The sequence below is a fragment of the Falco naumanni genome, chromosome 7 (genome assembly GCF_017639655.2).
Source record: "Falco naumanni isolate bFalNau1 chromosome 7, bFalNau1.pat, whole genome shotgun sequence".
NCBI lineage: Eukaryota > Metazoa > Chordata > Aves > Falconiformes > Falconidae > Falco > Falco naumanni.
The window spans coordinates 61,814,339-61,839,087 of NC_054060.1; the positions used below are offsets into that span (position 1 = coordinate 61,814,339).

The following is a 24,749-nucleotide window of genomic DNA, read 5'->3' on the forward strand; positions in this document are numbered from 1 at the left end:
AATATATTTGTGTATTTTTGCTCTGATAGACAGACGGTACAACAAACTACTCAATACAATTATTTTAATATGATGGAGAAATCTGTCCACCATCATTTTAATATGATTGAGAAAGTTCCACCTGAAAGCCAGCAAGTAACTAGTATAAAATATGCTAAACTACGTGAAATAGTCCTGGTACATAGTGTGTGCTTCGGCATAAGGCCTGTATTATGTTCTAGGAAAGTACAGCATTAATCCCACCGTGATCAGTAAGGCTTACCAAAAGTAGGAAACTTCCCCAAAGTGGCTGACTTCAGTGGACAGTGAATTAGGGCTTTCAGAATGAAAATGATGAAAAAAAAAAAGTAGGCAAGGACACTGCAGGTGTTACAGGAGCTACTACTGAGGTGTTGTTATATTTTTACCTACGTTTAGGAAGTATTTGACTCACAGTGAGCCCTAGAGTTACAATTTTTTTATTTGTCTTTCTTAATCCACATGTACAGGTAATCATTGGTTCTACAGTTGTAATTTCCCTCTGCTGACAGTTTTGGATTTTAATAATGTAAAACTATTAGTATGCAGCTTTACATTCACTAGCCTCAATTAATGAACCTACCCGACTCGTAAGTGCCTAGAAATAACTCTATGCAAGAATTAAATGGACAGAAGCCTTGGTTCTTGATTCACAGAAAAAGCCAAATATGGTTCCAGTCAAGGAAACCTCTCAAATTCAGACATGGTACTGGTTTCAAATGATGTTTTGACTCTGCTTCAGGCATAAAAATATATTTGCTGGCCAAATAAACCTTTGTCCAAAAAAATTCCACATGAAGAATCTCCCAGACATTCTCAGATGTGTAAACCTTAGTAATACACTGCAAACAGATAAATAGACTTCACTGCTTCTTTTCTCAGAAACACTTCACATTCTATTCATATTCATTGCATGCAAAGATCATGAAGTTTAAATTATTGTAACATATTTGAATTTAAAAGTTATTTCAGTTACAAAGTCTGTTTCAATATATAACAGTGTACAGCACAACAGGAAACCCTATTCAGGAAATCATTCAAGCTGTGGTAAAAATAGTGAGTTCTAATTAGCATGGGCACCCACAGTAAAAGTGCACGTGGTGGAGTGGCAAATGTACATGTCATTTCATTTTATTTTATTCAGAAACAATTTTCTTCTGGATAAAAGAATATTACAGAGGCTAGAGTCAAATACACACCTATATGTATGTACGTGCATGCACATATTATATATAAAATGCACACATATGACCTTTAGAGCATTTCAAAAGACTCAAATTATACACGCTTGATTTTCTACATCCTCAACTTCAGTGAAGCATTTTGCTGAACATTTGACATTACATGATTTCTACCCTGCCAAATTTTCTAGAAGCAGCTAGAAAACTTAAGTTAGGGAACTTCTGCAACTCTCCCATTCCTTAAGGATATCACTGAAGTAGAGACTTGTGGTGTCTGATCAATTTTTTCAAAAACTTATGTACTCATCCAATCTGTAATTCAGATAAAGATGAGAAAATACACGTGTAAACTTTACTATTCAGATTAAGAAAACCTCAGGTTTGGAAGGTTTGTGTGTGGTGACTAATAGCTTAAAAGAAAAAAGCTTCTAAACATTCTCATTACACACTTAATTAAAATAATCTGAAGATTGCCACTCAAATGAGAATTTGTTCTGTGATACAATGCAGTGCAGAATGCATGTCTTGACTAAAAAAAACAAAAAAGTTTTTCTGTGTTATCCAACACTTGTGTATACACTGTCCTATGTAAAGTCAATAAAGATACAGTGAACTGTCATTATTCTAACACTATCATCATACTTTTAAAGTTTAAAATAATTTTTCAGTTCAGAGATGCTTTGAAGGAGCATGGGATGGGGATTCCCTTGTGCTATATCCCACTCTTTATGTGCTGATAACAAGAGCTTTATTATGAGGATGAAAATTAGATATCAAGTCTATTTCATACCTGCAACACTGACTGCACCCCAGCTCGTACATTTTGCTCCTCAGTATCATTTTCCGACATTTTATGCAACTTGTCTTCATAACAGCCATTTCTTGCCCAGTTTGAATTTCTAACGTGACTGGAGTTCATCCCTTTTTCCTGAAAAATACTTTTTCTTAAAATCCCACAGATTTGTAGACATGCATTTTTATGTTTTTCCTCATGCTTTTATTTGTACGTAATTTTTATACAGCTGAAGGTTGACATACTGTATAATCCACATCTTTAGAACAGTTCATGAAACGATGAAATTTTATGCTGAACAAACCACATTAAAAATCTACAAATAATGGATCAAATTGGTAGCCCATTTATGTACTTTTAATTACCACTGATTTTCCGCAACAAATGCTCTGACATCAAATTAAACCACATACAATCTGTTGAGGAGACCACTTCTCTGCCTACTAGTGTATCAAAAAGGTGAACAAATATTAACCAACAATATTTTACCTCTTCTCTTTCCTTTGCTTTCTCTGATGAATTGTGGTCAACAACATTTTCACCACAGTCTACAGCTGTGCACTGCATTATTTCTTCAGGTTCTTTCATAAATAAAGGCTTGTCTTCTTGCTGAATCCATTCCTGATACACCTTTACCACTTTCCTCATGGCAGCTGCTTCACATATTGGCAACAGAAATGCCTGGGAGTAGAAAAAGAAACAAAAAACCAGTTACAACACTTGAAATCAAGTTGCCCTCTATAATGTACAAGTTCTAGGGGATGAGGGGGGAAAAAAATACAGCCAGTGCAGGATCCTAACAAATGACTTACTCCTAAACCTAAATGTTTTCTCACTTCATCTATAAAATGAAAACATGAATAAAAATGTTTTGACAAGAAAACTTGTCAAGAAAGTACTTTGAAAACTTCACTGCCAAACGAGGAGATATAAGCATCCATACAGGCATATCTACTCAACATCTAACCTGTTGAAATTAAGATGCACTCATCCAAAGTACGCAAAATGTGTCAGCAGAAGTTTCTACTACAACATCTTCCATCCACAGGGCTTGGAAGAGTGAAGTTAAATCCGTTCTAAATGCCTAAGAAAAAATCAAGTGACAAACACTGGCAGCCATGTACCTTAATTTTAGCCAAATGAGAGTTTACAAAACAGTAGCCTTAAAACAAATAACTCCCTGAAAAGACTTCAGAATTACAGTTTCAAAAAATTGTGCATTTGAGTCAGTGCGATGGCTGATCAGCGCCCTCTTCAGGAGGTTTTGTGAATCTGCTGTGCTGGTAACGGTCACAGATCAGAAACTTCTACCGTTAGTAAGGCTTTAACTAAGTATAAATTCATTTACCAAAGACCACGATGCCCTAATTGTATTTTAAAAAGAACAAATAAACTACCCTAACACATAGTTCTATGGAGTCCATGCTTTGAATGTTGAAAAATCATTGCCCATGTCTTCAAGGAGCGCTCACTTGACACAAGCGGTATGTTCGCTCTCTGGAAGCAGACATTTCATACCAGTATTGCACACAAAAAATAATTTTGCTGTGTATTAAAGAATTCATCTGACAAGTTCATCAGTCACACACTATTATACCTCAAGTCCAACAGTCTTCTGCAAGCTCACATACATTTTTTTTTGTACCCTGGAGCCTAAATTGCATTATTTTCTAGAATCTTCCCACCATTCAGTACAACTGAAACCTCCTCCTGACTGGAACAACTTAGCTATAATGTTTTAGAAACATTGCAAAGATCTGGCATGTTAGAAATGAACTTACAATGAAAACTTCTGGATAAACAATGACTTAAATGAGATCTCACAACCACACATGAAATCCAAATAATCTACATAACTCAGAGGTGCCTTGTGAAAAGAACAAATAAAATTGCCTTTGCTGTCCCTTTTCCCCTGGAGGGGGGTGGGCAGTTTCTAAATAGACTATCAATAAACCCTTGAGCAGCAGATGAATTCCGGTAACTCCATTTGATCCTCAATAATGTGTCCAAGGCTCTTCAACACACTGGACATAGATAAGCTTCTAACATTTATTTGCCTCATTTGAAAATATCCATTTGATCCAGATATACCCAAGTTTTAAAATGTTTAGTCTTCTGCTGTTTAAAGCAGTTAGTGTCATGCATTTCAGTTGAAATTTAGTACCTTTTTTTTACTGTTACTCAGAAAAGTCTCTTCATATTTTACCTATAGTACGGGGCATAAAGAAAGTCTATCTTGTTCTATTTTCCCACACTGAACTCAAAGTTATGTATTTTCACATCATGAATAAAGACTCCATATTCTGGCATATGTTCTCAGTTTAAATTTGTCTGATAGCTTGCAGTTGAGAAACACTATTTTGAGTATGCTCAGCTAACGTTTCTGGTTGCAGTAAAGTCAGAAGCAGAATCTATTACCTTCTATAGCCATCTGTCCCACCCTTCTGATGAACACTGTCAAGGTAAGGACATTCAATTGCTCCTAAAACAGCTCTTTAACAGCTGCAGACTCCCACAGGAGGCTTATTTTATTATGCTTGGTTGTGAGCTCTCATAGCTACATGAAAAGATTAAACATTCCTGTCTAACAGGACCTGTAAAGTCCAAGTTAGATGTTGTTGAAATGGTTATTAAAAAAACACAATTAGAAAAAAACAGGAACCAGGGATATTCTAAACAGAAAAGATTTCAGAATTCTAACTTTTCAGTTCCGAAACCTTAAAGCAAGATGACAGAAAAAAATCTGTACATTTATGTAATGTTCTACTTAGCAAATACTCTTGAAATAAAAAGACAACACAATGATCATCTACAACATAATAATCAAGATTCTTGCATTCTAAAGAGGGTTCTTTACCTGTCGAAATATCTCAGTTAGAAAATTAACATTACTTCTTTTAAAAGAAAAGACTTTCCGGACAATTTCAATATCAGTTAAATGCTCTTCATCAATACTGCAGAGGCTGGAAGAACTTGGTTCTCTCTCTGTTAGAGTACTGGTATTAGAATGAGATTGTTCTGGCTCTGCGTTTTTATCCTGCTTATCAGTACTGTCGTTTTTGCTGTCCTCCCTTGAAGCCATGCTAGCAGCTGCTCTCTGAAACAAAAATAAAAGGCATATTCCAGGGCTTATTTTCAGTATAGCTGAACAGTACAATATAAGTTGTATACAACAGTATAACTTAGAAGAGTACAAAGAATTCAGAAAAAAACCCAGCGATAGGATTCACTGCACTTCAATGTTTCTTATGTCTATTTGACTAAAAACAAAACATTTGAAAGAGAAAAAAAAGCAGTATAGTGAGTCCTGCTAAAGTGAATTCATAAGCAGAAAATTTCTTTAGAAAATCCTTTTTTTAATTCTTCCTTAGTTATAATTATCAGAGCAGTGCACACTGCTGACATAATCATTAAGACAAAAACATGAAAACAATTTTTTTGTATATCTGGGTTTACCTGAATATTCTTTGGCACATTTTCACCTTCCATCCCAGGAATATGAGGTCCTGCATGAGGTTTTGGCTCAAGCCAGAAAGACACCAGCCATCGAATGACAATAACACGAGCCTTAATAAAAGGTTCCTTTGTGCAATATATTGCCTCATTGGTTTCAGCATCTTTCTTAACCATTACATAGTGTGGCTTTGGTCTCATTTGTGGTATATCTGTAAGAAAACAGAACATCTTAAAAATATGTGCCGAGAGAAAGCTCTATTTAAGAAAGAAATCCTAAACCCATAACAAATACACGTGAGCTTTCAGAGGTGCTGTTTTTTCATATCCCCTGTTTCACAACTCATCCCAAGATGTGCCAAAATGGATGTGATAGAGAAAATAGACTAGAAGACATCAAAAGGCTGCAATTTTTTCCTGGAGGGAGACAGTATCATTCATCCAACAGACAGCAACTTGACTCTGCTATGCAAAACCTTTAATTTTTATCTGAAAGTGATTTCTATAGACTTACATCCTTGCTTGTGTTTTTTTTCTAAACAGGTAAACATTTCTTTTCATTGTTTTTAGCTTTTTGTAAGCTACATGCTATACTCAACATTTAAAGATATATGTCAGCAAACTCACTACTTCACACTTTCATTGAAAACAACAAAGGAGTTCTAAGCAGCAAAACAACTGTTAGCTAGACTAGAATATGGCCTGTGCTAGAAAGCTAGAAATCACATAGAATTAAGATATTGTCAAATCTCTTAATTTTTAAGAACTATTTACAGTCAAGTTACTAAGCAACAATTTATGTAACTCATACTGTTTTACAGCCTTTTAAGAGTCCTGTATGTTTACTTATCCCCTACTATCAAACCTACTGCGAAAAGCAGATGCAGTTCACATGCAATGGATCACCACACTTCCTAACGCATCCTTGGAAAGATCTCTATGTTGGCGGCCAGCAATCCACAATAAAGCAATATAACCAGCGTAAGGGTCATCAATCCTTTACTGATACAGATCCCAATATCTAATCATGGCTACAATGGCAGAGCTGTAATTCCAAACTGTATCCTAACAGCAGCTGCCATAAATACGGCCACTTCTGACCCTGCAATAGGTGAAAGATGAATACAAGAGAGAGAAATCCTGCTTCAAAGCCATGTGAGTTTTGCAGCTTCATCTAAGACCATGTCTGCAATAGCTAATTTTACTGGATTTGCTGCCAGAGCAAGGGCACTTGCACCTTCCTATGACTTAGCTGAAAGATGATTCCATGGCAATAGCTTCTGTACTGGCTTGCAGGGGATGTAATGAACGATTCCCAGTAGCATGCTAGCTGGCAGGAACTGTGGTTACTTGGGATCTATAGCCTACAATTCCATTTCCTCCACCCCATGTTCTACATGACGGTTCAGTACCGTTTAGCTCTTCTGGTTCTCTACCATGCTAGTGGCAAAGATGTTAACAGTTCATCAGTATTCCTGAATCTGCTTCAGAAAAAAGTGACAGCCCTTAATAACTCAATATGGATGGAATTGACATGTGCAGTAAATATCTTAGACAGATCGGGGCGGGGGGGGGGGGGAACAGATAGACAGCTTTTAACTCGTGCATAATGATGCACAATTCTGCAGGGACAAGTATCAACAGCCCAGTTCAACTCCAGCCATGCATCAGTCAACTCAACACTTCAAAATTTCTGGGTTTCACAACCCAAGACAGGATGCAGAACAGTTCTGCGATAATAATCATCAGTCTGAAGCAACTACGGAACTTTCAGATGCTAATGGCATTTCTCTTGGAGTGGTATACCAACTCTACTCCTAGTTCTAGAAGGGTGAGTATGAGACCTGCTCCAATACAGTAAGTAGTGGAAAATTTGTCTGAGGACTGATTATGACACACGCTGTCAGAGCACACCCTGCTGCTATTTCAGTATCATGATTTTCATCTGATGGCAGAATATTAAAAAACATACAAACAAAAAAACCAAACCAAACTAAAACAAACCCCCAAAACCCAAAAGGAAGGAGGCACGGAAAATGATGGTCCTGTCCTACCCAGATATGGAGAGTGATTGATTGGACAGAGATGGCATTTCAGCACAGTCTGACCTTCTCTAGTGCTGGCAGTACATGAGTAAGACATACACCCCATGGTTTTACAGGCCAGAAGGCAGTTCAAAGATACTAATGGTGGGAGTCAAAGAAGATGCAAAGTAGTCAGGCTGAAGAATATAAAGTTGTTCACTGAGTATATCTTCCTAATGCAAGGTCATGAGTCATTTTAAAGGATCCAGCATAACTTCTGCCAGGTTACAGTACCATAATTCAGGAGGAACAAATCTGGATAGTAACTGATTATTTCTTCGCTGCTATCTAAGCAATCAACTTATGACAGCCATGTATACTTGTAGGCATTTGAAGTGAATACAGCCTACCTGCCAGACTGCTGTAAAGGTTTTCTTATTAACATTACAAATACAAAACATCCAGCACCAGCATTGAGGATATCCAAGCTGGTATAGCTCGAAGTCATTTCAACAGCCACATACAAAAGTAGTGATAAACTCATCATGACGCTGCCAAATCGAGGAATGTTTCCAAAACAGACTTTAAAGTTACAACCACTATTTTTAATGGAAGCGTTATTCCTAGAGGAAAACTATATGACTCTTGCATACCATCCACCTAAGTAAGTAACAAATGGACAGAATACTTTCCAAAAAGCTTATAAAGAGTTTATTTACTACAAATAAAAACCAGTACATTGTTTTCATTCTATGGAAAGCAGCAGGATAGTAAGAAAACACTAATAATTAAAAAAATCTTAAACAGAAGCATGTATAACAGCACAATCAGCAAATGCCTGGTAGCATGGTGTTTAAAGATGCAAAAATAAGTTCTCTCTGGTATCTATCAGCATTTAACAGAGTGTGAAGGCTGCAATACTGGCTGTATTTTCAAAAGGACAAGACATCCAGTAGACATACAGTAAACATGTCTTTGCAGCACACTGTCTCCTTCTGTAGTTTGATATCCTCTCTGAACATCCTCTCTCTCTATTCCCTCTCAACTGTATTATGTCCTGCAGCTGCTTCTCAAATGTATCCTCCTTGAGTCACTTCCTGTATTTTCACATTTCTGTCCATCTTGGAAGTAGATGTCACGGCTCCAGATGAGGACACTGATGTAAAACCGAAGCAAAACAGAAGCTTATTAGATTGACTCAAATAGCACAAGAAGAAATATTCCCTCTCCCCAACCCTTCATTTTTCCTTTCTGTTTTGGGCTTTCCCCACCCTCTGCCCTTCACGCTCTGGGAACTTGATGTAAGCTGATGGCAAAAAGGGGAGGAAGCTACAGGTGGTGGAAGACATACACAGGGTAGAAAATGAAAAGACCAGCAAAAACACAAGGTGGACACTTGTAGGTTTGACCATGCTTACTTTCTCAGGCAAGAAAGGGTTCAGAAGGAATGCAGAGCTGCAGAGAGCTGTAGGACAGCCCACTTTGTTTCCCTTTAAATGAAGGAGCACATCTAAATGGCTTGGAAATGGCACAGAAAGGTGCTATGATGGAAGAAACAATGCTCCTGGAATCTTACTCCATACCTGTAGTTTTTACTAACCAGTTTCTAGAGACAGTCTTACAGGATCTAAACAGATGTTAAAAGAAGTTTAAAAAAAATATCAAAAACCCAATCTCATGGGCTCTTCTAAGCCTGTAGTATTCAAATCAGGATATGGAGGAGGCACAATACTATGTTCTTGTAACTGGAATGCTTGGTGCTTGTTACTGCAACCAACGTACTTATCTGAAAATCATAGAATCAGAATGGGTTGGGTTGGAGGGGACTTTAAGATCATCTAGTTCCAACCCCCTGCCATGAACATGGACACCTTCCACGAGACCAGGTTGCTCAAAGACTCATCCAGCCTGGCCTTGAACACTTCCTGGACACAACTTCTTTGGGCAACCTGTTCCAATGCCTCACCACCCTCACAGTAAATCTACCTTAACAGAAAGAAAGGAAAAAAAAAAAAAATCAATCCAATATATTATCTCCAGTAAAGCCCTGTATCAATGCTTGCTTACTAGAACTAGTTTTGATTTGTATCTCATGACTTCTCCTAAATTAAACATTACCCCAGTAGCACAAGAACCGTTTCTTAGGTTTGCCCTGTTTTGTGCCTAATGGCTGTTAATTTTGCTCAGAACAGGCACAGGGTTGTTTTCAAATAAGGTGGGAAGATGCATGCCAGAGAAGAACTTCTTAGAGAAAAGACTATTCTACTTACCAGTGTTTCTGTTGCTTTCATTACTGTAGTCTTCCAAAATCCTAGTCATTGTTGCTGACTTTGCAGTTTAAGGCACTGACAATAGTTTTGAGGTCTGTGCCCATTTCTTCTTCTTCTTTCCCACTGTTCTCTTCTTTACTAAGACTCCGGAAGTTTCTTGTTTATGGTTCACAGAAAAAGAGAGGACTACAGGAACAATTCTATGGAAGACTTGAATCAAGATCTTCAGAGAAAGAAAAAATATTGTTTCCATATTTCTTGTTTCAGGATGTCAAGCAGCATCCCTCTTGCAGCTACTTTATCACTGAACCTCTTCAATATCTTCACACAACTCTCTTCTCCTGTTGCATATCGCTGGATTTACACTGTTTCTTCTCCCCTAGATGAGAAGGCCCACTGTTTGCCTTTCCCAGGAGAACATAGTTTTGAAACATCCATCTCTGAAGAAAGCCACAATCCCAATACTTGTACATGGACTGGCAGAAACTAAGACCTTTTCAACAAACTTCCCTGACAGCTTGATTTTAGAATATGAAATTGTGTCTGGAGAGCACTAGTAATCCTTGTGAGACGCTGCATCAACAGGTAAGAGGAGTAGCGAGGTGTCCATATTACTCAAGTAATGAACTGACAGCTTAAAGCTTAAAGCGGTGAAAATGCTGTTGACCACAATTCATCAGACACGGTATCACTGCGCAAACTAGAGTCTTGAACTACGCTGGCTTACAACCAACATGTGCATGGGTGCATGCAAACCTGAGCTAGCAAAATCAAGATGGGCAAACAATGTTCTAATTTAGAATGTGATAAATATTTCTGAGCAGAACTCTAGTTTTTTTGCTAAGCGAACCTAACTAAAATTCCACTCTCCAGATGGAAAGATATATTCTAGCACCATCAGCTTTAAAGACTGGGTTAAACCCTAGCTTCCTCTTCCTACTGCAAGCTTTTAACAAAATACATTGACTACAAGCAAGCACTGTACAACCTAACCACTATGATTCTGTACAACTAAAGCCAACATCCCCTGAGGAACAGCAGATTAACACTTTTTCTCTCTGCAGAAGTAGTTTCTCTTCAGAGCATAATTTAAATCAACAACAAAGGTCACATTAAAGAACTGTTTTACAAGAACATTTAATGCACCTGAATCAGGTTAATATAGCAAGATTGACTCTAAAGAAAGGGTCAGGTGCCTCCACAAACAGAGAATTAAAACTCATGAACAGGAACCATAACATGTTCTTTCATAAGAAATAACTTTTGGAGAATGTTCTTTACAGTCAACGTGACTCAAGCAAAAAATGGCTTTGCTATGCTCTCTATTGGAGAAAATATAATGATTTTATCAGCTGTGTTAACACTTACCAAGTATAGGGTTATACAAGCTGGTCTCCTTACAGATGTTTGGAAAAATAGAAGGTAAGTAGTATTTCTTAAAATTTGAGAATAAAAATGAAAATCCCTTTTCCTGGTTTTCCTTGTTCTTCCATTCTAAACTCTTAACCTTAAAAAAAAGAGGTTGGATAAAGTAAACATCTAGAAGTAGAAGAGGAAGATGACTGATGATATTTCTTCTTTGTAAGTTATTTCTTTGGAACAAAATCATATGAATTGTAATAAAAAACTTTTAAAAGATGGAAGAGAAACTAGCTAGGAAATGTCAATGAAACAAAGACTTTCTCTTCCAAAACATTGCTTCAAAGTGAACTTGAACACATCAAATACTGAAACCAATAGAAATACATCTGCTTTTATGATCATCTTGCCAAGTCAGGGAGTAAATCCAAATTGATTGTTGTCTAATAAAACATTTCACAATGTTTTATAAGAAAAGGACAGCTACTCATGCTACTCTGAACACGTGTTAAAACGTCAAACCAATTTCAACCAACAAATGTCCATATATTCATTATAATAGGTACTTGGATTCATTCGTGTGGTTGGCAATATGAAAAAAACAAGTCTGTCAACAGAAGCAGCACAAGGTACAACTTTAAAGTTGAATTACACAAATCTACTTCCATGGATCACAAGTGCTAAGCCTTCCCCATTATGAAATATTTTCCTGCTGAAAAGCACAGGAAGTTCTTCTTAATAATAAATCCAACATGCAGTTTCCATCTTTGTCCTGGAGAATTCATCTGCCTGCAGAGCTGGGTAATCCGCCAAGTCTACCATAAATAAAATAAAGCAAGGTTTGCTTTTCTTTCCCTCCCCCCACTTTTTGGTTTTTTTTTCACCTTTTTTCCACTCTGTTCCCTACTCAAAGTCCACAGTTCTATTATGATCTATTTTTAGGGCAACGGGTCTTTGGAATGAAACATACATATATATATATATGTGTGTGTGTGTGTATATATATACACACACACACATACACACACACACACACCCAGTTTGAAAAACAAAGTTCCTGACCACCACAAAACCCACACAAGAGCAAGCCCAGTTGATCCTTCCACTGGTTGAAGGCAACAGGATGGGGAGGGGCAGGTGAAAATGGGAAGGGAGCTGGAATCAGCGTTGCTAGAAGTGACTGAGAAGTCTTGATTTTTCTCTGTACTGTACTCTGATTCAAGACACTGTGGTACCAGAGCTATGAATCTTCACACAGAAAACAAGTGAAGATTCTCTAGAAGAATTTCCTTTTTACAAAGAACAAAAACCTTTTTATATACATTTGCAGTTCTACTAGTAAATGTCATCTTGAAATGGACAAGCAGGTGTTAGTTGCTTCATATTTGTTTGCTGGAAAACTATAGAACATACCTGAATTACTATGTATTTCAAAAGTGCTTCTAAGAAATAGCTTGTTAAATCTTCTTGTCCTTTATCTCCTGATTGTGGAGGAACAAGTGGAGTGATTTCCTCTATAGTCACTTGAGCTATTTAAACAAAAAGAACAAAAGAAGTACATCTAACATTTAGTCAGTTTCTTCTCATGCACAAATATCTACCAAGTTACTAGGTAAGCAGAGAAAGTTACAAGCAAAACAATCTACCCATAGATTCATGGAAATTAGGACATTTTTAGCTAATAAACCACCACAGAATTAATTTCTTACCTAAAAACACAGTGGATAACAACTAAGTTCTCCCTGTGCACCTTGGAAATCTACCTGCCAAGACCCATTTTTCTAAAAGGGATAAGTCCATTTCTTTTGGAATTTATGCAAACATGGTGTAACATTTCTGTTGCACAGATACCAAATCGTTATTTACATCTTTCATGATTTTCTTCATTTAGCAGTTGATCAGCTGTATCTGCATTAAGTTTTACTAGCTCTGTCCTTCCTTTGTCTCTACAGTGAAGCTACTTCAGAGCTTATTTCTATCTTGCTCCTGTAGTTAGAAGTTCGCATTTCACTCTTTGCACTCTACACTGCATTTCTACACTGCCCACATCCACTTTAGATTTGTTCCTTCTCTCCCACTGTAAAGATTTAACACAAAATAACTCCAAAACAGGGCTTAAAATACGTAGCAAACTTTCATCTGCAGATGATACTGCTATGAAATCAATCTGTTAAGTTTCAGTAAATTTAACTACCAGTCAAGTAGACACTGCTCACTTCCACACTTGTGTCAGCTCTAAAACATTGGGTGGAGATGGAAAAAAGGTAACAACAGCACTTAATGTTCAGAGGAAAAAGTGGTTAGCTACTTAGTCACATTTATGTGAATACAGTTTGCACTTGTGACCCCATCCAATTGTAATTCATTAGTAAACGAGCTTAAAATCCTACTAACAGGAATAAATTGAGTTAGGAGGCAAGAGGCTGCCCAAAATAACCAGCATCTGATATTACTGCTAGAGTGAACAGTCAAAGGAAAAACTGTCGTTAACAATGATCTTAAGAAAAAAATCATCCTCACTCTATTGATAAAAGATAATGATGTTCACATGAAAATAAAAAAATAAATAAATCAAAACTGGGAAGTAGAAAAAGCTGATCTCAGAATGCTCAAGCCTTTCCACTGATACAGACCCATCTGACCTCAGGTTTTGCAATTTACAAGATCCAATTCTTCTGGAAGATTCTGAGCCACAAGAATACCACAGCCTTAATTGCATGGTCATACACAGATACAGCAGGAAGATCAACCACTGGGCTTTACGCACTGCCCTATCAACCATTCTCTTGAAGGCCATACCAGAAACTGCTCTGCATTAACTTGCTCTCTGGAATAAGGCCAAAGCCAGTGCAAGTGTTCAACACAAGCAGAATCCACCTGTGCAAGCTTGTAGTAGATGCAGCATCTGCTTGTAGTTCTTCAGAAGTATGACACAAAACTGGTCAGTTTATATTCACCTGCTATGTGTTAAGACATACTTTGAAAAATAAAAAGAACACAAAAGAAAAAACAACCCACCCTAAAAAAACAATCAAAAAAGATAAAGTTACTATTGCAAGAAGATCTGACAAACTGCCAAGAAACTCATTAAGATCTCCATAATCTCCCTGGGCACATATATATGTTAGTTCTTTGTTACTTCAACTTGCCTTTTCTGTGCTGAGATTTAATTACATAGAGAATTCAGTAATATTACCAAATTACTTACTTTCTTGAACATTAAGTGGAGGGTTAATGAGATTATCTAGCGTTCGGGGGCCATATTCAGACTGTGGTGATGAAAATCCAGGAATCAAGCAAGAAAACATCCATAGCTGTTCTTTACTACAGTTATTTTGAAGTGCTTGGAGCCACAGAAGAAAGAGACGCACACCCTCTCGCCGTATCTTAAGGGGGGGGGAGAAAAAAGCAACAAGTTAATTTGTCCCAGAACATACAAAAGCCTTTCCATTTGTCCTGGGAGGGAGAAGAAGGGGAGTGGTAGAAAAGATGAGAACAGCCAGACCGTAAGACCACCAGCATTCAGCAGAGCCAAGCTAGCGCACCTGCTGCTCTGGCTGAAATGCAAGGACAACCCTGGCCCCTTCACTGCCGTTTGCCTCACAGAATCTCTTTCACAGAAAGAAGAGCAAGAAAACCGTCACGTGTCTATTTACTTGTTCAACTACAGGACTGCAAGATGCCATGTGAATTTTTCAGTAAATACAAAGACCATCATAAAATTTCTAAATGTGTTCATAAATTACAACAGAGTGGAATTTCTGCAGCAGAAGGACCCTTTTACTCTCTTCCACTCCTTCTTCAAGAAAGATGATGGAGTTTCACAGCAGTCCCCTCCTGGCTCTCACACTAGAGAATCTCAGCTCCAGCCCAGCCTGCATGTGGTTTACAGAGGACTGGCAGAGTTGTTTGCTGCAGTACCAAAACTACACATCACACCTGGGTGGCTTTTGTCCCATGGTCAACCATTATTATACTACTCAAAGGTCTCTTTGGTGTACATGATCTTCCACTTCCAAGACAGCCTCAGCCCCAAAACCAGTTTCCTTGCCCCTAACAATGAAATGTTGCCTTCGTGCAAAATCCTTCAAACCATTTGCATGCATTCTTAACTTGGCTACTCTATATAAAACACATTACTACTGTAAGTAGTTCTAGTGAGGTAAAGCTGACTTTATGTGCTTTCTCCATAAAAACTCACCCTTCATTCTTGTCTTAAAAACTTAAAAACTAAAGCAAAAGTAGTATGCAACTTTTTCCAATACCTTTAATGAATTTCCAGTGTGAAGAAGCTTCTTTAAAATCAACCCTAAAAAGAAGAAGAAATTTTAAAAAAAAAAAAAAAAAAAAGGCTTGTTTACTCTTTCTTTGTTTCTTTCAATGTTAAGAGCTCTCGGTCAGACTTGATAGTAACTTTTAAACAAGTCCTTGGCAATCTCCAATTTAATCTTGGTGAACTTGATATCCTCAGGCAACTCTCTCAATGCCAGAGGGTGGGAAAGAAAGATCACCTTTCATAGCTTTCTCATAGCCCATAACATCTTTCACCAAGGGTTTTCTGGGGATGTGTACATTAAAAGTAAATTATTCTCAAGTCATTAACATGCATAACATCAGCATTCCCCTTTACAAATACAGATCTCACTCCATTTTTGAAATTTATTACTACGAGACAAAAAACTAGGAAAAAAATAATACAAAAGCAGCTTTCCACCTTCCCTTGTTCTTTCTCAACCACTGTTCTACTTCCAGATTGCCAGATTTAATTCCATCTAGGAGGGCATTCATTACATTGGTGGATTTTTCTGCTTGCTTGTTCTTTTGGGTTTTTTTCTTCCCGTAGCTTGCAAGGGTTTCAAGACCATAATTCCTGTTATGCCACTTAAAGGTTAAGGATATGAGCAGCACAAACTTGTAATAGCTACTAATAAAACCTAAGATTTAAAAACAAAAAAAAAAAAGGAAATCAACTTACCAATACTATGAAATTGCCATCTCTGATGAATCCTTTCTGGAAGGAGTTGCAAAATTTTCTATAAAAAACAAAACCCAAGGATCTATATTGCAGGCATCACTCTCAGAATACCAAAGAGTGCTTTCACAAAGGCCACAGATTAGAAGCTGAAGGGTTAATTTAGAAAATTTCCACACTGCTTTCCTTGGAAGCATTACGGTCCTTTCAAGATAATCCCATTCCTAAAGCCAAGAAGTCCAAAGACTCTGACAGACTGTCTGGCAAGTCCTGCATTGGAGACTTCACACGCTACTGCAGTTTATCTGGCTCCACTGCCTCCCTGCTGGATATTGCTACTCACTGCAAAGGGAGTGGAATGGGATGAGTGTCCCAGTTGCTCTGGTTCACAAGAGGTTGTATTAGGTTATTCCACCTTTACAGAGGCTTAAGCTAGGATGCTAAGCTGTCAGCTTGCCTCTGTGACACAAGGAAACATTTGCTTCAGCCTTCTTAACAGAGGGGTAATGAGCTGCAGGAAAACAATGCAGAAAAGACCTGGGCTAATACCTCCCCAGTTAGACTGAAGGATGATCATCTTCAGATGGTAAGAAACAGAGTACAGTTAGTGATAGTGACAGAGGCAGTTAAAAATCTGTTATGTAGCACTTCAATGGCTATGCTAGAGGCATTAGCAACTTGTAAATAATCTGATTTCCCAAAGGAATTCCTGTCCACGGCCCTCCAGCAACCTCTACAACTGCTTCCAAAGCACACATCACCTAACATCCCTTTACGCTGGAACCAGTGAACAGATGAACTACCTCTCTTCAAATTCACTCTCCTTGAAACAGTTAACCCCACAGTTTGAAGTACCAACGTACCTTACCAAAAAAACCCAAACAAACAAAAAAACCCAACTTGTATTCAGCCATGTGATAAGCATTCACCAACTTTCAATTTTAGATGTTTTCAAAAAACACAATCCTTGTTATAATTAGAAGCCTCCATGAAAAAGGAAAGAAAAAACCTTGACATTCTAAGCTATTTCTGTACTACAGTCTCTGCTCAGAAATGTTCCGATTTCATTACATTAGCCTCTAATTCATCTTAACTCAAAATATGCTTTTGGTGAGGATATTGTGAAATGCTATTTTCAAATAATAGATCTTTTAGAAAATAAAAGGGATCTGTAGAAACTAATTCTGCAGTAGTAATCTATTGTGAGAAAAATCAGAGATAGCATGCAATCAGAAGGTCAAAAATATCATGACTAATCAGAGACCTCCCTTCTAAGAATTTTGAAGTGTGTACCACATTGGAATGGGGGTGGGGGAGGGAAACACCACCACCACAAAGTAATGAACTATCTGCAGACAGAGAACACATTTTTTTTTATATCTTCCTGCAAAACTACAAGTCAAATTCTTTGTTTCTCACACAAAGCACATACATTCAACTCTAAGCAAAGAGAAGAAGGAATGCAGTTAGATGTAAAGCATATTTCCAGGCAACTGTAGAATAGCTGTACTGTTACTATTTAACATGACTTAATTCAAAGCAAAAAAACTCATACGGGAATATACAAATGATCTTACCTCAAAAATAAAAAGAATAGAATCTAATTCTTCTCTTTGAGACTTGTGACCTAGATGCAATTAAAAATAAACAGAAGATATGTTTTCATTATCAAAACAAAATGTAAAGAGCACTGACAAAGACCCTTAGATGTGTAAAACAAAAACATGCATTTCTACAACTATAATTTTGCATGCCTTCTGCAATAAAGTGTATTTCATAGGTATGGTTTATAACAGTTAAGAGTTTGTGTAACTTTCTATTACGGCATCAACAGCTGGTAGAGATTATGTTAAACAAAACTCAGAATAATTCTGCAGAACACAAAAGGTATTAGAACACCTTAAGAATCCTCACATTGCAAAAGGGCAAAACCAGTAATCAGAGAACAAACGCTCCTTGCTCACCTCAACTGCACGTACCTCTAATTGCTCTGCCTTTATTAGCAAAGTCAGTGCTTACACATATTTCTGCACAACTAATGTTGCCATTTGTGACCACAGATACAGCTTCATTTATAACAACCTGCTTTATTTTATAACAAGAACACAAGGACCGAACCAAAAAGTGTTCTATTTTAAATACTTACCTTTTTGTTTAAGACCTACTTCAATAGTCACGAAGTTTTCAAAGAACACGTAATATATATGTGAGAAATGTAGGTCGAAAAACTGTTTGAGATCAATTGATTCTGCATTCTCTGAAAAACAGAACAGAACATTGGGTTTACTTCTTTCAAATATCCAGTCAACCACTGCATACCATTATCCAGAAGTAAGAACTGAAGATACTTAAAATTATTATTGGTAAAGTTCTTGAAGTTTTCATTCTTTTAAATTGAAGCTACTGGAATTCAGTATGGCATGCCCTAAGTGCCCAGTCAATTTTATATAAGGAAGCAGTGTCTTGCACAGTCATTGTTTGCATGACAGTAATGCCTGCAAACTCCATTCATGAACCAGAATTCCAAAAGGACTAGCACTGTACAGATGAATGTTGTTTTAATTGTTAATTTAATAGAAATAATGCTAACTATGCTGCCCAAACTCTGTATTAGAAAGACCATCGCTGTCCCTAACTGTAATTTCTAGACACAGTTAAGCTTACTTAAGAAATGGGAGAAGGATGGTTAAGGACGGACCTCGTCTGCTCTTTAGAGAAACAGGTTGGGAGGAAGCAAACAGCAGCGCTAAATTCCCACTGCTGCTTCCTAACTCCCTCCAAGCTCCAACATGCGCTTTCCTTTCCAGTCTGGCCCAGTCCCCCATACTCCTTTGATTGTCTGGTCTCAGGAGACCAGAGGCTGGTGAGACATTCAGGGATATCCTGAGGTAGAGACACCACTGTGAGCGTAGAGGGGTACGCTTTCTTTTGTAGCCCAGGAAGGTTTCCAGCCTCTCTTCCCACAACCCCCTAGATGGTTTTGTGCAAATCCCCAGCTAAAGAAATACATGATGATTTATCTAGATTAATTTTAAATTGTTCATTTTAAACAATCAATTCTTTCAAGCCTCAGTACACACCAAACCAAAAGACACTCCCTGTCCTGTTATTTGACTACAAAGGAGCAGAGAAACTAGGTGGACAGAACAATTGTATGGAAGCACAGAAGAACAGGGAGACAGTATTTTAAAAGGTAAAACTCCCCCCTTTCAGAATATTGATGTGAAACAAAGAAAACTCAAAAAAAAAAAAAAAGCAACAAAACAAAAAAAAACATGAAGAAAGGTGAGGCAAATGAAACCTTTATACCCTTCACCAGCTCTATACCTTGAGGCATCTTCTTTCACTGTAAACCTATCTTTTATAAGTCTTCTTCTAATTCTCTACTGGATCATAGGTTTTTAACCCTTTTTAGAATTACATCAATCTTTATCATCTCGCATGACTGGATATACAGCTGATACAGTATAAAGCACAGAAACAACTGATTGAAAGCATGGCCAAAAGCACGGCATATTTTCAATCCTATTTTATTATGTAGCTCTAGAGGATTGTCAATCCAATTTTATCACAGATCTTGCTATAAGAGTTTCCAACACATGTTCAATTTTGACAGAATGCTTTGATGCTGCAAATGTCTTGCATAATCGGTGTTGTGTAGCCAGAGTGTTTTCAAAGAAGACAAAAGCTAAGATCAACTCTTAAAGCAAGATCAACTCTTAAAGCAAAGCAGCTTTGATAGCAATAAACTTAGTGGTCTGGAGCGGCAAGCATGTGCCTGACAGTCTACAATTACCAAACCTCCAGTTGTGCAGAAACTGCTACACCACTTACAGATCAGCAGTTGAACTGCTGGAGGTTACAGTCTGAAATACTACAGTAAGGACAACAAAAAACAATTCCACTTCAAACAAACTAGGCCATGATTTTCAGGTGGTCAGGACAAGTGCACAAGAAATGGAGCTATAACTAGAACATAGGCACAACCATTATAACCATGTCACTCACGGGGCAGAACCTTAAGTGAGTTCTAGATAATGGGCAATAAAATAGAGCAGGAAGCAAATCAAAAGGGTTTGAGATACGAGGATTAAAGGTGGAAAAAAGCAATGATTGAGACTTTCAGGAGAAAGGAGGGTGGCAGAAAAATACGTGGACTAAAAGATTACCAACTATGTATGGGAACTGCTCATAGAAAGCAGTGCAACATAGATGCAGAGGAGCAGAAAACACTAGTTCCAAACACTAAACGGATCAGAAGCAGTTAAACAGGGTCTCTGCCAGTCAACACACAGGAATGCTGCATTTTTGCAGGCACATTAAATGTTTCGTTTCCTGAAATAGGCCCTCATTCTTTCCCCAGACATGGGTCAACTCTGAAGCAGAAAAATACAGAAACCTAACCAAATGTATTCTTTAAAGACTCAATCTTAACACAACAGTTCATAATTCTCGGAGACACTATTTCCACATACTTCAGGCAACAGACTTAAGGCTTGCCTACATAACCAGCTGAATAGTGATTCTCGTTTTACCACATAATCACTGTGTGACACGTGCACACACACAACTGGCACTGTGCTAAGGCATTCTGCCTTTCCAGAGTTCTGTTTGGGGTGGGGGGAATTTCAAAGGATGATCCTTTTTTATTATTATTTTTATTTATTTCTTACTTATTTCTTTAAGAACAATGTGGTGTCAACCACCTCAGAAAAGACTCAGAGGTGCACTGGTAGACCTCCACTCCTACAATTAACACCCAATTAACACTAAAGGCATACCTTCAAAATACAGCTATAGTCTGGAAGAGTAGGATGAAAGTAAAAAATTATTTGACTTGGCATTCTAACAAACGCGTTTCACCATCATTTCTTCCTAGGGTCACATCTGATAGCATAATCAAAAGCAAGTTTTTGGAATTCAAACCAAACAGTTAACAACTGAATTCTTGCAATAAATTCTACCACTTCCGATGGAAGAGAATAAAAGCATAACATATTATTTAATGCAATTTTGTCCTGGAATGATCTGAAAATAATACTTTTGAAAAAACCCAAAATTTCTGTTACTGCTGAAAACCAGCTTTCCTTCTGGGGACGGGGGAGCGAAATACACTTGTGCATCTGACAGGTTTGCCACTTACAGCAAAAGAGAGCTTCCGCTCATCATTGAAGGACACCTATAGCGCTTTGGTAAGCTGCTAGTCCCGAAATTTGGAACCTTGTATCAGTCAAGAAGTTTGGAACTCATTATGCATACCCTGACCAAGAACTATGGTAAGAAGAAGAAGAGTGGAAAAAAAAAATTAGATACAGCACGGAGGTAACAATGTAGACCTTCAAAGAGTCTGATCTGGAAATCAGCTAGTCTGGCCACCTGCACAGCTCATTCCATTTCATAGATGCCTCCACGCTGAACACAATCCACATGACCAACACACAGAGAGACTACTGCTCTCCCTGATTACTTTAACGTTAAAACTTTCAGCTATACACTGCTGTTACAGCTTTCTTAATTAAGGATCTGATTCTGTCCCCCCAAATAAATATCTGGAAAACATTCAGTTCACCTTTATCCTTGTGATCGGCTAAAGATACAGCTCTTCAGTTCTCTCACATTAAGCCATTTTCTCCAACACTAGGTCACTGTCTCTTCCCTATGCTCTCCCAAAGGATCACGAATGCTGCATAGAGAGGTAAAAATCATCACCTCCACAAGGAGCACATGTGTGTCCTTTTCACATAGCCTCGAACCGGGAATTTGCAGGAAGTTGCTTGCCTGTTTTGGCTACTTAATCTTTTCTGCCTTTTTAAGAAGAGAGACATAACCTCATTTTTACATGAAGCGGGGTTACACAGAAACAAGCTTTCATCCCTAACTTACCTTGCATATATTTATTTATTTACAAACAAAAGAACTTTGTATTCTCCTACCACAGATTCATGTAGCTAACACAAACTAATGCATCACTTGTGTTCTCGGTACTTGTGCCCAGACTGGGAGGAGAGAAGAACTCAGAAATAGATCTGGCACCATACAAAATAGTTCAAAAAGTTTCTCAGAAGGGGAGAGGGGAAAATGGGACATGTATTCCAAAAATGTAGCAACCACAGCTTCTACTCTACAAAGCATAACTCCACTACACTAAATTCAGGTTTCCAGCATCATTTATGGAAGCTGTTTGTCAAGAAAACGCAGTTCTCTTCATGCCTCACAAGAGCAAGAAACTTAGATCTTTGCTGACTTTTCCTTAATAGTTTTCTGTAACTTAAAAATTGGTACGAATCTGATCTCTGCATTAACTCTGTGTGTTCAGTGGTGGTTTTGGGCATCTTAAGGGGGTTTTTTTGTTTGTTTTGATTGTTTTTGTTTTGGTTTGTTTGGTTGGTTTTTTTAAGGAGAAAGTTACATTTAAGAACAAAAAGACACTGTACAGCTTCTCTGTCCTTTTCTTCCTCCCATAAAACTTTTCTAGAAGTAGCTTTAGTTTTTTCTGTGTTCAGCATTAAGAAGCTAAGTTACCTTTTTGGTTTATGTTTTAGAAGTTGTATTCAGTTTACAGATTTCTGTTCTATTTTGATGCATGAAACAGAGAACCCAACTAGAAATGGAAAACTAGTTATCTAAGCTATTCATATGACCCTCGTTACAAGAGTATTCAAGTATCAGGTCAACTGGAACGCATATTTCCATTAAATCCACTGAAATTTGGAAGTTCTACTATTCCCCACCTTATGAGAGCTGTAACAATGAACTAAAGAAAAAAACACCCCAACACAACAGTCAAAACAAAAAGCTCTCCACCTCTCCTACCAACTACTGTGCTTACAGGTAACTGTGCTTTTAGAAATTTTCTTACATTTTCAAGTGGCCAACTCTTTTCTTAAGAACTCATTTTCATGTATTTTGAAATGGCCAACTCTTTTGAAGGTTAATAGTTCAGAACTTTCTGAAATGTTACATTCTTCTCCAGTATCTCAGTAAGATACTCAAAGCTTAAGAGCCCACAGTGATCATTCTAGTAAGGATAGATTCTAGGCCAAATTTTCTTGCAGAAAATTTGTTCTGACACAGAACTCTGCCTGACAGTAAACCCATTTGTTCCAATGCTTTTATTATAGTTCAGTTATCAGCATATCCCTTTATAACCAGGAATAATTTGCATCCACAAAGGTATTTCAATAAAGATGTAATCCTTTAATATTACTCATTAGAGGGAGGATACTATTTCACCAGCATATCATAGTTAGAATTACAACACAAGACTACCACCTCAAAGAGCTTAAAAATTACTTTGTCAGACGTAACACATGACCCAGAAAAAGCAACAGATTTTTACTGTGTATTTAAATTTATAAGGAATCACCTGAGCCAGATTCTGCAAAGCTTACAAGTTTACATGTCCAACACCCCAATCCTCTGTAGAAAGAGGATGTCAGTGGGCTTTAACTTACACAATTCACCTTCTCTGTTTATTTTGTTTTCTACATATTACCCTATAAATTACTATAAACTAATCCACAGCATCTGTTACATATTTATAAACAAGTTGTGCTAGCAAGGGAAATGTATCTATACTATTTAGATGATCACCTGCTGTATGGAATTAAAATACTATAAAGCAGGTAAACTTGTACTTTCTGCACAGATCAGAATTTAAAAGGTAAACAATCAAAATACTGAACTTAAAAACTATAACAAAACTCCACACAGATCTTAGATATATATTAACTTTCCTAAAGAGAACATTAACATTCACCAGTTCACACAAAGCATTGCAGAAATTTACCATGCCATTTAACAGAATAGTCTACATCATTACAGATCAAGTTGTGGTTAATTTTACATTTGATTTTAAGCATTTCAGAACTTAATCGTATGTTTATATCTTAAATTGATACAACAGTTGCATAACAAAAACATTATCCTGCTTTTAAGTCACTTTCCCTCATCCTTACCCAAAAATAAAACACCAGTGACAACTGCAGCAAACAATGACCTGGAAGACAGCCAAACATGGTCTATTTCTGTGAAGTGGAGGCCCATTATAGACTGAAGAGTTCAGTAACAATCTTCAGAACAAACTGGTGCCATTAGAAAGCAAGAGGTTTCTAAGCGTCCTCAGTTTCAGTTAACATACAATCAAAATGGCAACAGAACTTGCTCATTCTTAATTCTGCAAACTGAAAAATTTAACTGCTGCTTTACAGCAAAACAGTATAGAGGTTCAGTCACAGACAGTCTCTCAAACAGAAAAGCATGTCATTTAGAAAGGTTAAGTGGAAAACCTCCACCTCCACTGGAACTAACTGGTGGCTCTGGCACAGTTAACAGACTGTCAAAAGTGAAAGACCTGATAAACCAGAGCATTTCAAACAGGGAGCTACAACTGCAAAAGTGTTAAGCATGGGCTTCACATTAACCCTTACTGTTTCAGATCACGAACAGCTATTCTAAAAAAACCAAGTATTTTTTAAAAGATATTTTTTTCAAAGAAAATATTCTTGAGGTTTCTGGTACTGAAAAAGAAACACAGGAACTTTAGGAAATCTTTGCAAGTCCAAACTCCTGATCACCACCATCTTCTAGATTACAAATATACGGGGGGGGGGGGGGGGGGGGGGGGGGGGAAACATGAATGAACAAGCAGGTTAACAGCATCAACGAACACCACACACA

At 37.5% G+C, this 24,749-nt stretch overlaps 1 protein-coding gene across 14 annotated transcripts in view; it reads right to left on the reverse strand.

Annotated features, from left to right (window-relative positions):
- The window catches only part of RALGAPA1 (Ral GTPase activating protein catalytic subunit alpha 1), a 132,790-nt gene that overhangs the window by 101,597 nt on the left and 6,444 nt on the right, over nt 1–24,749 (reverse strand). For all 14 annotated transcript variants that reach the window (XM_040599625.1, XM_040599623.1, XM_040599621.1 and 11 more), the window contains exons 2-12: nt 18,217–18,327; nt 17,648–17,697; nt 16,074–16,131; nt 15,364–15,407; nt 14,307–14,484; nt 12,512–12,627; nt 11,108–11,246; nt 5,449–5,657; nt 4,850–5,089; nt 2,482–2,673; nt 1,990–2,127 (exon numbers count right to left, since the gene is read on the reverse strand). In XM_040599625.1, coding sequence (XP_040455559.1) covers nt 1,990–2,127; nt 2,482–2,673; nt 4,850–5,089; nt 5,449–5,657; nt 11,108–11,246; nt 12,512–12,627; nt 14,307–14,484; nt 15,364–15,407; nt 16,074–16,131; nt 17,648–17,697; nt 18,217–18,327 — 1,475 coding nt within the window. The remainder of the gene's footprint in view (nt 1–1,989; nt 2,128–2,481; nt 2,674–4,849; nt 5,090–5,448; nt 5,658–11,107; nt 11,247–12,511; nt 12,628–14,306; nt 14,485–15,363; nt 15,408–16,073; nt 16,132–17,647; nt 17,698–18,216; nt 18,328–24,749) is intronic.